Source organism: Onthophagus taurus, chromosome 11 (assembly GCF_036711975.1).
Source record: "Onthophagus taurus isolate NC chromosome 11, IU_Otau_3.0, whole genome shotgun sequence".
Lineage (NCBI taxonomy): Eukaryota > Metazoa > Arthropoda > Insecta > Coleoptera > Scarabaeidae > Onthophagus > Onthophagus taurus.
In genome coordinates, this window is record NC_091976.1 from 17923412 (window position 1) to 17939268 (window position 15857).

Sequence of the window (15857 nt, forward strand, 5' to 3'; positions counted from 1 at the left end):
AGTTGTTGATCTTGTTTACATATAAGGACTTGATCCACGAATATCTTCGAAAAAGCGCAATTAAAGTAAATTCGCTGTATAATAACTCGCTCAAGTGAAGTGTTTTTGTAAAATGAAAACAACAAAAGTCAAAGATTTTTGACTCCTCATCTAGAAAATGTTGTGGAGGGCTCTTCGCAAGATGGGAGTCTCTTAATTATACTCATAAGAAACCTCTACGACAACACCATGGCCATAGTGAGAATAGAGAACCAACATTCTTTGACCTTTAAAACTGGTAGAGATGTTCGCCAGGGATGCATTACATTACATAGAATACATATCGGGTAGGCGGACCAACCAACCTTGCACCGCGACCCTAAGGATCTATTGTACCCCGATAGATATCATTATCAAATTTCACCGTGCAGTCCAATGCTCTTAACGAACATTAATACCTTGCTCGGCGAAAGGTCATTCAGATCTTTTGAGGAGATAAACTGCGACCCAAAAATCGAGAATCTGATACGGTTAACGGCAGGGCAGTGGCATAAAACATGCTCAACCGTCTCTGCTTCCTCCGCACATAGTCGGCATTCAACATCGTCGGCTAAACCCAACAAGTTGAGGTGTGCTTTTAATCGGCAGTGCCCAGTAAAAACACCCACTAGAACTTTTATGCTACTACGGGCAAGTCCCAAAATATTCCCGGGTTTGACAGTGGCGATGTTGATAAACACCTTAGCATGTCTCATTCCAGGAGAACTGGTCCACAGTAGGCGAAGTCTCTCTTCAGCCCACAGTCCAATCCTATATTTGGCCATCGCAAATGATACACCAACTGCTCGTTCCGGTCCCACAAACGCTTCAGCGCTGCCATCTCGTGCTAGCTTATCTGTCGCTTCATTGCCAGCAACACCAGAGTGACCCGGGACCCAGATCAGAGAGACTCTGTTATCACAACTCAGTGTGTTTAATGTTCTCTTACAATCATTAACCAGAGCCGACACCGTTTTCACGGCTTGCAGCGCTTGGAGAGCGGCTTGACTGTCTGAGAAGATTGGTACTGTCATGTTCTTCACCCCTCTTTCCAGAAGGATTTTAGCACCCATGTCAATAGCAAATACTTCCGCCTGGAATACAGTACAGTACGTACCCAGGCTGTAGACTTGCTTAATTCGAGGTGTCTGGCAGTATACTCCTGCCCCTACCCCTTCAGGCGTTTTTGATCCATCTGTGTACAAGCAAATGTCTGCCCGAACCAGAGAATTTTCATTTTCGATCCAGGACTGCCGCTCAGGCAGTACAATCTGGTATCGAGCATTAATCACTGATAGTGATACCGCCAAATCTGACGGCATTGATAGCACAGTATCAGTGCTTATAATGTCTTCCGCAGCCCATTGGTAGGACATGTCGGAACAGTTTTGAGCATATTGCTTAAATCTGTAAATGGTTGTTCTAGCCACTTTCTCTATATGCAAATGCAGAGGAGATAGGCCAAGCAGAACCTCCATTGCTAGAGTTGGCATTGTGCCTATCGCACCAGAGATTGCCAATCCAGCTACTCGTTGAATTCGTGAAAGTTTACTGATAGCTGAAGTCTGTCGGACTTTCCTATACCAGGCTGCTGCTCCGTATGTGATCATAGGTCTAACCACAGTCACATAGAGCCAGTACAGTCTTTCAGGGGTAAGACCCCAACTTTTTCCACAAAGACTACGACAAGTCCACAAGGATAGTCTAGCTTTGTGCAAAACTCCCTGCAAATGTCCATTCCATGACAGGGTTTTGTCTAGGATTACTCCTAGATATTTGACTTCCTTTGAGAAAGGAATTTCTTCACCTTGGATAGTTGGGCGGATTAGTCCATCCAACTTTCGCTTCCTGGTGAAGGGCACAACAATTGTCTTTTGCGGGTTTATTGAGAGGTTCTCTCCCTTACACCAAGCGCAAATGGTATCTAGGGTTACCTGGAGGACTTTAGATATCCTCGGCAAACAGGTTCCTTTGACCATAACGACAATGTCATCAGCATAAGCTTGTATTTCCACACCAACGGCTTCGACTATCGCAATCAGATCGTCAACTAGGAGGGACCAAAGCAGGGGAGATAACACCCCTCCCTGCGGGCAGCCACCTCCCGGCCTGAAGCGTATCGTATCACCGTGGAGTGAAGTAGAAACTATTCAACTATCTAGCATATTGCGGATCCAACCCGCTATAGTTGCTTCCACTCCCCTGTCAAGAGCGGCTCTTTCAAGAGATTGTGGTATTGCGTTGTTGAACGCTTCCTCTATATCCAGAAACGCACAAACCAAGATTTCTTTATCCTGCAGCGTCCTGGATACTCTACCAACTAAGTTGTGTAGAGCCAATTCTGCCGATTTTCCCGCTTGATAAGCATACTGGTGGCGACTCAGTGGACCAGATACCAATGGCACCGTACGGATATACCGTTCCAGAACTTTTTCAAGGGTTTTCAGCAGAAATGACGTTAGGCTGATGGGTCGAAAGGCATTAGGAGTAGGGACCGAACGGCCCGCTTTGGGTATGTAAGATACCCGTACCTTAGTCCATTCTGCCGGCACATATTTCCAGGCGACACTCGCTCTGAAAATTTTTACCAAAATTGGCAACAACAAAGATGCCAGGGATGCATACTCTCCTTGATCTTTTTAACATCTTTGGAGAATATATAATCAGAAAGGCATTAATTGGGAGCAAGAAGATTACAAACCTGTGATATGCAGACGATAAAATTTCGATAGCTGCATCTAAAAATGTAATGGTGGATCTTCTAAACCGAGTTGGGACTGAGAGTAATAAATGTGGCCGCAGAAGAATCTATCTAAGCCTGGAAAGACTGCTCTATTACAACAAGTACTAAAATGTGCCTAGTTCAATCGCTGATCTTCTCCATCTTCCGATATGAACCTCAAAATATCTTGAGGGTTTTTGGATACATTACACGAACAGATGATAATGGAGAGGTTGATAGTATCAGGAAACGTAGAGAGAAGAAGGTCCAGATGAGGTTCACCAACCCGATTCAGAAGATTCATGCACTTCGTTTTACGGATCTGTAAATAAGGCCCGAAATTGAAATTAGTGGAGAGTACTGACGGCACAAGTTGCTAATGATCACGATTCTCAGTAATGAGAGAACGACTAGAAAGAAAGAAGAAAACAACAAAGTGCCTAACAAACTTTGTGTCATTGGTACCTCTCTCACAGCTAATAAACAAATAATAAAACAATAAATGCTTCAAACACGTTTTAGACAATTAGGTGTTGATCACATTTTCCATTATAGCGCATTTAATCACCCATTTTCTTACACTATAATAATTGAGAGCCATAGAAGGAACTGAATTATTTTGGCGGATATTTAGGATATAGGAAAACAAGCACTACTTGTAAGAAGGGTAAATGGGATTATTATCTAGAATGGGAATGTGTTAAGACCATTGCGAAAGAGACATTATTATTATAATGTATTTGCGTACTTAAGATATCAGAGATTGCAGTGATCTAAAAGGTAAAGGTTTTGTATTCAAAAAACGTTATCATAGTGAATAATCCTTTTTAAAAAACGACCAAAGACTGCTATCTCTATCAACAATAGATGGCTTAAAAGTTCTACGGAAATACTCTAAAACGCCATTACCTTGTTGATAAAACTGTTGTAGTTAACATTATCACATTTAGTAACTGTTGGCAGAAGATTTTCATAACATTCATTTAGAACAAGATAAGGTTTTGCAAGTTATGCCGTACTAAAAACTGAACTATCACTAATTTTTGCAGATTTTTCTAAATCTCACTCTACATGTTTGTTATGGATGTGAAATGTAAGTTTTAAACAATATCTTCTTCTGCGCAACTGATCGGTTAAGATAAATTTGCCAAGTTGTGTATCTATTTTTAGTCATTTCAGTGTATAATTATGACCAGAACCAAGTAATAGCAATTTAGCCCGGACCCTAGGCTGAATTATTTAATCCTAACATGCGTAGAAAGAATTGGTGAGACCTGCCTTGGCCTGCCATAAGGATTGGTGCTGGTACCGATGTGCCAATAACAAGATCACAGCTACGCCGATGACTGGACGATTGCAACAAGATGTATATCATTCGACGAATCAAAGGAGATTCTGACAGCCGACCTAGAGTATCTGAGAAAGTACTTCTGGAAATGGCGCCTTCAACCAAACGTTAGCAAAACTGAGAATACAATTCGAGAAAAAACATTCGTTCAAAAAACATAATGAAAACATCAGAGAGACTAAAATCGAGGAACAATATTATACAAAAACTTTGTGGAACAAAATAGGGAGCGTGGGTCTCCACCCTGCGCTCAACAGCACTCAGTTTGTCTTCTCAACGGCGCAATACTGTGCAAGTGTCCATAAAATCGATGAGAATGATCGCAGGGGTTATCAAATCTACTCCAGTAACTCCAAACCTGGACCGCATAAATGTCCTCACAAGATCTTGAGCAAGCAAAAGCTATCAATACACGAGGAGATTGAAGACGCCAACCAAACCTGCATCCAAGCCAGAAAGCCACTGATCAAAGATGAAGAATTCAGCCTGACTAAAACGCATGGCATCAAGAATAAATAACACAGCAGAATAATCAGATTCAAAATCTCCTGGTTGCACCAGCAATATACAGGGTGACTCAAACCACTGATAGACTTCTAGGGTAGGTAATACATCAAAAATTAAGATGAATAGTCTTAATATACATGGGCTTGTAAATGCCACCTTAACGAGATATAAGGGTGTCAAAGTTTCTTTAAAATTAAACATTATCTGCAATAAAAAAACCCTTTTTTAAAAACATTTTCAACGCCACTGCTAATTTTGTCAATTTTAAGAAAAACACGTTTATAGAAAATTTGTTAATCCAATCAAAAACTGTTACTTTAATCAAAGTTTTGTAGAGACCAATTGATAGATAATTGATCACTTTACACGAAAATACTGCCCGTTTGACAAAATTAGCAATGGCGAAGACAATATTTTAAAAAACGGCTTTTTATTGCAGATAATGCTTTATTTTAAAGAAAGTTGTATAGAGCCCAGGTATATTAAGACTGTTAATCTTAATTTTTCATGTATTTTCATGCTGACAGACTCTAGCGGTGTTTTGAATCATCCTGTATAAGACCAAGTTCGGATTCTGCAAAAAATGGAATGAAAAAATAAAACATTTCTTTCTTGTTGTATAAATATTTTTTTCTTTACTATAATCATTTCAACATTAATAACAATGATATAATTCCTAACTACAATATGTATAATATAATAATAATATTTATAATTCATATATTCAATATAATTTTTAATTTGTTACATTATGTAAAAGGTAAAAGATTGTATACATACTTCTTCTTTTTTTGTTATTATTATTATTATTTTTTCTTTCTTTACTTCTCGTATAATCTTGATCCAATGAGCACCGAATATATATGTATATCTTTCGTTTAGAAAAGGCTTTCGTTTTAAGGTCACAGGTCAAAGGGATATAATCACAAATAATTACATTATTAGTTTTTAAAAACAAAAAAAATAATTAAAAACGTAAAAAGGCACTTAAAGAAAACTACTATGAGATTAATTTGTAAAAAATAATAATGTACACCTAAATGATTTTTTGTATTTATAATAATTATTATAAAATTATTTATTAATTAATCATGGTACAGCGAATGGCACCACTTTATTTTTTAAAACGATAAAATTATTTTAATCATTTATTTATTAAAATGATATCATTTATTTTATTAATTTATTATTACTACACGGGGGAAAAGATGATCTATTTACAATAATACTAAAAAAAATTTACGAATAAATTGTTTAAAATTAATTTAAAAAATGTTATTAAAGGTATTTTTAACGTTGTTTAGCCAATTAGTGGAGATTTCTGCAAAAATAACACCCAACAAAATTTTTTTTTTCCTTTTAAAAATGAAAGCTCTTATAAAAAGCAATATTTACAAATTATTTTTTTTTTAATACATTTTTATCGATTAATTTAATAAATAAATTAATAAGAAGCTTACAAATATATACAAAAATGACTGATTTTCTTTTTTATTTTTATTTATATTTATAATAAAATCTAAATTGATTTTTTTAAGGTGAATTTTTTCTTACTGATTGTGCTCTTTTTTCCCATTCAGCCATTCTTTGATTAAAATTTTTGGGCTTATTATCTTCCTCAATAAACACTCCTTTATCCAAAATAATTTCATCCTGATTTTTAATCCACTCAGTTTTCGGTCTTTCCGCCAACGAATACTGTTTATGCAACAATTTCTCCGTGTTAACATCGTTCGTTTTTTGATTTAAACTAACCGCTCTTTGGTATGTTGTAACAATTTTATTATTAACAATCGGTTTTCTTAACGTTACTTCCGGATCTATTTTCGTTTTATTACGTTCATCTTGATTTTCTTTATCACAATCGCGACTTTTATTAACATCGTTTTCTTCGTCAATCATTTTTACTACTTGTTGACTTAAAGCTTCGCTATCGGAGTCTTTTAATTTTAATGATCTTCTCGCGAATACTTTCATTAATTCCGGTTCGTCATCTTTTTTTTGATTTATTATTGATTTTCTTCGGTATGTTACTTGGTTTGTATCGTTTATATTTATGTCGTTGGCTGAATGAGTTTTTGATTTTAATTCAATTTTTTCATTGTCAGATTTTAAATTTTTATCGATTTCTTTTTCTTTTTGTAATTCGACCATATCTAAACTTGATGATTTTATTTTTAATATTGGTTTATCTTGAATAAAATTCGATTTTTTTAATGGAATATTATCGGGTTTTTTTAATATTTTTGGTGTTGACATCGTTGTTATTTTTATTAAAGCGGTTGCTGTGTGATTTTTATCAACATCATCTTTCTCTATTATTTCAATATCTTCTTTACTAAATTTACGAACATTTTCAATTTTTTCTGATTCATTTTCAACAACTTGATTATCTTTATCATCATCTTTATTTAATTTTAATTTATTCTCATCAGCTACATCATCAATTATCTGAATTTCTTTTTTAATTTCTTTCTTAATTTCAATTTTATTTTCTTTCTTAATTTCCTTTTTAATTTCAATTTTATTTTCGACTTTATTTTCTTTCTTAATCTCATTTTGAACCTCTTTCTTAGTATCTTTTTGAATTTCCTTTTTAATTTCAATCTGACTCTCCCTTTTTTGTTCTTTTTGAACATCTTTTTTAATTTCTTCCTTCTGCACTTTTTCAGATTGCTCATCAATAATTGGAGGTGTTTTTGGTTTCCCAGTTGATAAAACAACATTATTATTAGATTTCTCAACCTTATGTAATTGAACGTTCATAAACTCAGGTATTTTCGCACCCGTTTTTATTATTTGTGTTGATTCTTTTTTGACTTGAACCTTTGTAATCAAAACTTGATTTGATTCGGTTAACTTAAAATCATCATCTTTTTCTAATTTAACATCATCATTTCTATTTTTTAACTCTTTAATTTCCTCTTTAAATATTTTCACTTCTTCTTTAGTAATCTCACTTCTTTCCTCTTTATGACTTCCAATACTAACAATAGCTTTATGACTTGGACCTGAAGAAATTGTAATTGATGATTCCCCAAACTTATTTCCCTCATTTTTATTTAAAACCTCCAACTTTGAGATACTCTCAAAACTATTTGATTTAACAACATCAACATTTTTCGTTTCAACCTCACATTTCGTGTCGTTTTTAATGACCTTAAAACTATGTGATTTTGCAATGATCGGTTTGAAATCTTGATTATCAGTGAAATTAGTTAACGATTTGAAACCTTTTTCGTCCTCGATTTGTTGAGTGACCGTTTTCTTTTGAAATTGTGATGATTCAATTTTCTTTTCGTTTTTGATAAAATGCTTTTTATCTTCTGATGTAGGAGAAAATTGTAGGTTTGTCATTCGTTGTTGTAATTTAGATTCTAATTCTAAATGTAAAGGTGAAACATTTTTTTCCGGCGATGATTTAGTTAATATTAAATCGTCGTGTCTTTGTTGATTCAAATCGGGTGAAGGTGGGATATCATTCGGAGCGATTCTTTGTCTCGAAGCTGGTCCAGATCTTGGAAATGGTTTTGGAGGGATTTCCAAAACTTTCTTCTCAATATCAATCGGTGATGACACACTCTTTTTATCAACATCATCAATTTTAATTTGATCACATTCGTCCTTATTTTTTTCTTTGTCTTCTTTCGATCCTCGTTTCTTTTTGCCGCTTCTTCTAATTGGAAATAATTTCCCCAAAAACGACTCGTTTTTCTTTTCGGCACCTTCATCTTCTTCTTCGCCCAACGTTCCAATTTCATCTTGAGATTTTGTTCCAGCGTTCGAGCGACTTCTATGCAGCTTATTCGCATTGGAATTTGGCGAAGCTAAGCCAGGAGGAAGAGAAGAGCATTTTAATTGGTTTACTGTGAGATAACGAGATGTCTCGGAACGTTTGCTCACAGAGGAAGAAGCTGTGTAAAAATCTGTGACGGTTTCTGCAACAATTTTTTTTTGAAAACATAACAAAAAGCCATGCTTAATTTTTATAAAAATAGCTTTATTCAATGATAATGTTAATAGCTTGGTTTTAGATTTTTTATGAAGGAAACAAGCTTAGGAAACAAAATGAGTTTTTTAGTAGAAAAAATCTTACCTCTTATTGTAATTTCTGGAGTAACGCTTCGATTGGAAGATTCTTCGTTAACTTCTAAAGTTGTTGGAAGTGCGTTTGTTGATATTGGTTGATTTCTTCTTTTTCTTGGTGCTCCATATCTTCTACTAGGTCTAACGGAAACGCGATGATGTGCTGCGCTGTGATTTAATGGGGTTGAACTGTTTTGGACGTTTTCTAATTCTAAATCTAAAAAGAATTATTTTGTTAAAATCATCCCATCTTTTAATTGAAAACCTCAAATAGTATCGAGATGAATGTTTAAATCACCAATCAACAGCAAATCTGGTAATCTACATACAGTACTTTGGCAATCCATGATCTGATAGAGATGCAAGAAAGTCATAGGCAAAGCAATTTCGTCGTGCTCAAACCGTGCTGAATGAGGAGTGCTTGGACAGAACACTTGATTACTTGAAGATTACCACTGAAACTATCTACCACACATACGTTTCTGCAACATAGAGTCCTTTTATCGAAAAAGCAGAAGACTGGATAGATTTGGTCTCGTTATAAGAATCAGCAATCAGAGCAACCACTTATATTAGACATGCAAAAGCCGACAGGGTTAACGACTTTAGTCAGTATTTCGTTAATTGTTACAATAGGTGTATTACTAGAAGACGAAGTTGACTGGAAAAGTCGAAAATAGCAAATTCTATATATTGGTAAACCTAGGCGAACGTCGTTACAGGTTTTGGTGACCCTTTGCCATGCAATATCTCACCGGTGACCTGCTTCTTAACCGTTTGCTATCAACCTTCCCCTGTATCATGAATTTCTTTATGCCGTCCTTCCGTATTGTTATTTATCATAGGGTACAATGTGAGATAACGAATGAGACTTTGGAACCGGTATCGGAAGATATAACCTGACCTACAGGTAACGAAACGCTCCTCATCGGGTCAATTCAAAGAAATAACATAATAAAAGTACTGAGAATAGCAGAAATAAAAAAATGGCACAAATTGCTACTCATCTTATTGTTAGTGATTTGATAATAATAATAATAATAAACTGCCTTTATTTCCAGAGTAAAGAGAACAAACAATAATAATAGTAACTATAGTTACTATAATGCAAAATAAAGATAATCAAAAAAGAAAAAAAAAAAAAACAATATTTAAAAAGAAAAATAACTTAAATACAAAACAGGTGGAAATAATATAATGAAATAAAACAAAAACAAATTATTCCACTTGCATTAAAATTAGATTGATCCACTACAAAGCAAACAAGAAGTCACTGTCGCTCAAATAAATGCCTAAACAATAACGTTCTGAAAGCACCCTCCCTTTTGGCCCTAATGGTGACGGGGATAGATTTATACAGCTTATAGGCACAGTAGCTAAACGCACGACAAAACAGAGCTGTACTATGAGCAGGCGGATTAACAACATTTTTATTTCTAATATTTATACTGTGTAGATCTCCTCTAAACTGAATCTTTTTACTCAAATAATTAGGCGAGCCAGTTGTGACAACCTTGTGATACAGTACTGAAGCCTGTAGAGTATAACGATTGTGAATATTCAGCTAAGTTAACTCTTTAAGCTTATGAGAGATTCTTTCAAATTTTTTAATTCTGAATACATATCTCATGCAAGCGTTCTGCACTCTTTGCACTCTCAATCTATCCATGGAATCCAAACATGGATAGTAGACAGGAATACAATAATTAAGCAAAGACAGTACAAAACATTCACAAAGCATCTTTTTTATTTTTAAATTAAAAATATCTTTGAAAGAATAGAGTAATTTTAATTTCAAAAAACAAACACTTAATGTTTTAGTAATGTGCTGTTTGTACCTAAAGGCATTATCAACAACTAGCCCGAGATTCCTTGCCTGATCAACAATAGGTATATTGCAACCGTTCAACCTAAGAATCAGATTAGCTTTCAATTTCTCGACTTCCACATTTCTGCCAAACAGAATAACTACACTTTTATCAGGGTTTAATATCAAGGCGTCATTCTTTGCAAATTCACTGACATTCGCTAAGTCCTTATTAATTTTCCATGCTGTCCCCTCATATTCACGAAACGGAAAGTTGTAGTATAGCTGAGTGTCGTCAGTATACATATGAATTTTACAATAATTGACAGCTTTTGGAAGCATAGATGTGTATAAACAAAACAGCAAAGGACCTAACACCGACCCCTGCGGTACTCCACGCTTCAGTTTCAATGGTTCAGAAATTAAGCCATTGACCTGTACACATTGGCATCTGTCTATTAAATACGTCTTAATCAACCTTATAAATTCCTCCCCGCCTCCAATATAGTGAAGCATCGACAGCACAATATCATGGTCAACAACATCGAACGCTTTGCTAAAATCCTGCTAAAATCTAAAATCTGCTAAAATGAAATAATAAAGGTTTTAAATTGGTAGGAAATAACTTTTTCCAGTACTTTGCTCAAGGTAGGAAGAATAGAAATCGGTCGCAGGTGCTTAAAGTCAGTAGGTTTTTCGATTTTCGGTATTGGAATGACAACAGCAGACTTCCACTGCGAGGAAAAATGTGACTCAATTATGCAGCTGTTTATGAGATGTGTGATATATGGAAGGGCATAAGGAACTATTAATTCAATCATCTGCGCGAGATAATAAGAGGAGTATACTTAGATTTTCTGAAACACTATTTTGCTAGAGAGTATAAGGCCATTAGTTCTAGAATATATCGAAACATATGTGCCAACAGAATCAATATAAATGATAAAAAACACTTCTACGAAAAACTACAGCAAAATAGCAAAAAGATGCATATCAAAAACAATGGAAGACTAAGAATCGATAATAACAAAGAAGTGAATTATGGAACTATGAAGATTTTTATGTTAGTTAACATCCACTTACAGATAGATTTTTTAATGCATAAAAAAATACATAAAATTACATATGACTATCAATAATTGGGACATAAGAGAATCGTAATTTCCTAATAATTAAGGGGTAATTAGAGGGGCAGAGCATTATTTCTGTCGGACTATCTGTAGCAGACACTTCAATTGAAAAGCAAACTAATATGTGATAATATACTAAAACTAAATTGGGAATCCTAGATACAAGATAAAAATACGCTTAATGTTAAAGCAAAGATACCAGAATCAGAAAAAAAGCAATTAAAGACCCCCTAAAATCGAAATGAAAGGTGTCATAAATTTAAGGAAACCCTAATATAGACAACTATACAATAATAAGTTTTGGAATTAAAGAGGAGAATTGGGAACAACGACAAACCAAACGGTAAAACTACCACAAAACTAAGTTCCAAAAGAAGGAACACTTAGAGAACTGCAGAGGGAAGAAGAGAATGAGGAGATAGAAACTAATAATATTATTGAATAAGAAATACCACAAGTCTTAAATTCAAGAAGAATCTATCAGCTGCTGGAGGTGCCATCATTATGCCAGAAACACAAAAGACTGTGGTGTAGTTCTCACTCTTGATGTAGTTGAATCTCCTTCTTATCATGGTAGTTTTGATTGTGATTCTCTGGCTAGTTACTTAAATCCCCTATCACTCCCGACAATTCAGTTAAGGTATCAACAATTTTCACCATTAATGCCTCCGCTAATATCAGTTCCAGATTTTCCTTGGAGTTGCTTGACGAATTCCAAGTCCGCCGGGCTCTCAGACATTCTCGGTCCACTAGTGTTGGTGCTGATGGTGTCAGCATTAAGCATCTCCTTCCTATTTTGGATATAATCATTCCTCCACTATTCCACATATTTAAATTCTCCATTGAGACATCGTCCTTCGTTTCTATTTAGAAACTAGCTTATGTTGTAACCATACCTAAACTTAAGTGTCCTACACGTCTAAGGCCCACATTTACCACCTCTTGATAAATTTATCCGGTAGATAATTACCATGGTTACAGCGGTTTTAAGCGCTCTCATTGGCTAAGAGCGCCAATTTATCTATCGGTTAAATTTATCAAGAGGTGGTAGAAGCGGACCTAAGTGATTTTCGTGCTATATCTATTATTTCCGTAATTTCTAAAGCACTTGAGCGCTTGATATATGTATATGCCGGCGCAGTGGTATTTCGATGTGCACAAGATTATAGATTATTAGATTGATTTTCAATCTGGTTTCCGGCCAGGTCATAGCACGACATCGGCACTTATCAAACTTCTTGATGATCAGAAACACGTCTAACGGTTGTGATGACCTGCGTTTGACCTTATTGGTTTTGCTCGACTTCAGCAAGGCATTTGATTCTGTTGATCGTAGCTTGTTGGTGGCAATTCTATCTTTTGTAGGTTTTTCGCCGAGCTATGTCTTTTATTTTTAATCATACATCTTTCCTTGTGTTGTTCCTTGAGTGTGCGTAATTCCTCATCTTTCTTGTCTGTATTTACAAGCCGTTGCGGTGTGCCTCTTAGCAGTGTTTTGGGTCCACTTCTGTTTTCCGTCTTCATAATTTTGCATTACTAAGATAATTAAGAGTCAATTTCACCTATATCCAGACGACCTCCAAATTTATACATCTGCAGCTGTGGATGAAATTCCAGCAGCGGTAATGCGGCTTAATAGGGATCTTGCTAGTGTTTTAGACTGGTCTAGATACCATGGCTTGAATTTGAATATAGCAAAGACTCAAGATATTGCTTTCGGATCAAGACCTTTGCTAACAAATTTTACTCCATCAATAATACCCATCTGACACTTGATGGTAGTAACATCATACAATTCTCTCAAACAGTTAAAATCTTAGGGGTGGTGATGGATTCTGCATTGTCGTGGCAGCCCCAGAGTTAGTCTGTCGGTAGGAAGGTTTATTTCTGTTTCTATTCCCTACGCAAACTTGGTTGTTTTCTTCCACCTATTGTTCGTTGCAACCTCTGTTACTCTTTAATTTTCCTCCATTTGGACTATGCCGATACCGTGTATCTTTCGATTAGGCTCCGTAACAAATTAGAGAAGTTACAAAATAATTGTCTGCGCTTTATTTTCAACCTGAGAAAGTATGACCATGTTACACCATATCATAATCATCTCCAAATGCTCACCGTTGACAAACGTAGATCCTTTCGCATATTAACTACCTTATACAAGATACTTTCCTCTCAATCTCCAATTTACCTGTTCACTGCATTTCGCTTTCATGGCATCTCGCGGTCTTCCTACTAAAGCACAACCTGATGTCTCACTCATGTTTCCCGTTTATCGTACTGAAATATATCACAGATCATTCAATGTACAAGCTATAACTTTGTGGAATAATTTACCCACACAATTGCGTAATGTTCGTAGCTTTTCCGTATTCAAAGCTTCGCTAAGAAATCAGCTATTGTCTCTACAGTTATCTGGAACTGATTTTTGATGTCATCTGCTTCTTCTCTTTTCCCTCTTCAGCTGACAACTTTATTTGCTTTAAACTAAGAACTAGTTCGAAGTGACCACTTCGAACCAGTTTCTGAAGAAGGTTGCAACATGGCATCCGAAACGTCAAACCTTCTATTAAAAGACGCACGGTAAAACCCGGAAGTTTCTAGTGTTAGTTCTAGTTTTAGTTCTAATCTTAGTTTAATTCACACCGGCCGTGAAAGCCTTCGTACTTATAACTTTATTTGCTCTTTTCCAATCATTTTTCGCTTAATCCGATTTTCTTTCTTTCTTGTTTTTTCCTATTCTTTTTCTGTTATTTTTTTTTTGTTTTTTTCCATAGTTGCCATATTAATTCTTTATCTTAATTCCATACATACAATTGACCTTTTGTCAACCTTGTGTTAATGTTATAGGATAATGTATATTTTTCTGTTATTATTATAAATCTTGGTGGCCTTAATAATAACTTATTATTATTAAAAGTATGGAAAAGAAAAAAACCTCAAGGTAATATCTCTCTAGGTTTAGAGAACAGAACTCATACCAACAGACTATGAGACATCATTACGCCCATATACAAAAAAGGAGAAATCACAATTTATGACAAGTATACAGCAATATGCTTATCATCAGTTGCATGTAAATTGTGTCAAAGTTGTAGCGAAAAGAACCAAATCAAAAATAAATTGGACGATGAATTTTTTGTCTTTACAGACCAACCTAAGAGCATATCTTTACAATCAGAAATGTAATAGAAATGAAAGTTGACAAAACTGGGATAAATTGGCCTCTTAGATTTTAAATCTGCATTCATGGCCAGGTAACACGAAAATGATATGTGGAAAGTACAAATTAACCCCAAGCTTGTACGGATAACATAATCGTGTTTTTTGTTAAAACCCAACCGTCTATTCATATACAGCTTCTAAGATATATCTTGTATCCATACTATCAACAGCTTGCATCAAATGCTGCATTTCAGAAAGGATATATTTGGAGTAAATTTTTGGGCATTACACGAAAATTCGTGATTTCTTCCATCTTTTGCTTAGTGATGAAGCGCATTTCAACGATACTATATGAGAATTATCATATTAATTATATTATACATTGATGGAATCAGCAAAAGCGTTAATCTGTGAATGTTTGGACTGGAATTTATAGAAGCCAGATCGTTGGTCCATCCAAGAATTGGTATTCTACCAAATATCTTAGGGGACAATCTTTTACAACAATATGCAATAATGTTTTCAACATGATAAAGCTTTTGCTACATTACAAGTATCGAAAATTTTAAATTGCCGATTTCATAATATATATATTTAAATTGAGTGGGGTGGACCAATGGTGGCTAATCCATTTATCATTTCAGATTCTATAAACTAGTTTTATCGAGAATAAACGAACAATAAAAAAAAAGTAAATTTATTTATTTCACTTTGACGGCTTCGTTTTTGGAATTTCAGTATTTTTCATCTTCGCGTTATTTTTATTGCAGAATACATATTCGAAAGGTGGAAAGTGAACATTTTCACCTTGTATATATATATAACTTGATCACTACAAGATAGGCACCAAACATATGGATCTCTAAAAATTTCTAGGGTAAGCATGAGCATAACATGAACTCTGCCTTGAATCCTATTATTCAAATCGAAGCCAGATGTTTGAAGAAACAACGGATGTTATACAAAATCCAGATTATTTTAAAGAGTTCTAAATATTAAAATTAAAATCAACTAGAATAGAAAAAAAAATGCAAACAATATTTAATTTGCTTATGTTTGCTAAGAAGTTGGGAAGTT

At 34.9% G+C, this 15857-nt stretch overlaps 1 protein-coding gene across 7 annotated transcripts in view; it reads right to left on the minus strand.

The window, feature by feature from the left end:
• Nucleotides 1-6062: 6062 nt before the first annotated feature.
• The window catches only part of LOC111424091 (glutamic acid-rich protein-like), an 85696-nt gene continuing 75901 nt past the window's right edge, over nucleotides 6063-15857 (minus strand). For 6 of the 7 annotated variants that reach the window (XM_023057514.2, XM_023057515.2, XM_023057516.2 and 3 more), the window contains 2 exons: nucleotides 8692-8898; nucleotides 6063-8533 (listed from right to left, as the gene is read on the minus strand). In XM_023057514.2, coding sequence (XP_022913282.1) covers nucleotides 6129-8533; nucleotides 8692-8898 — 2612 coding nt within the window. In that variant the 3' untranslated portion in view covers nucleotides 6063-6128. The remainder of the gene's footprint in view (nucleotides 8534-8691; nucleotides 8899-15857) is intronic. The other variant, XM_023057517.2, reaches the window with a different exon arrangement.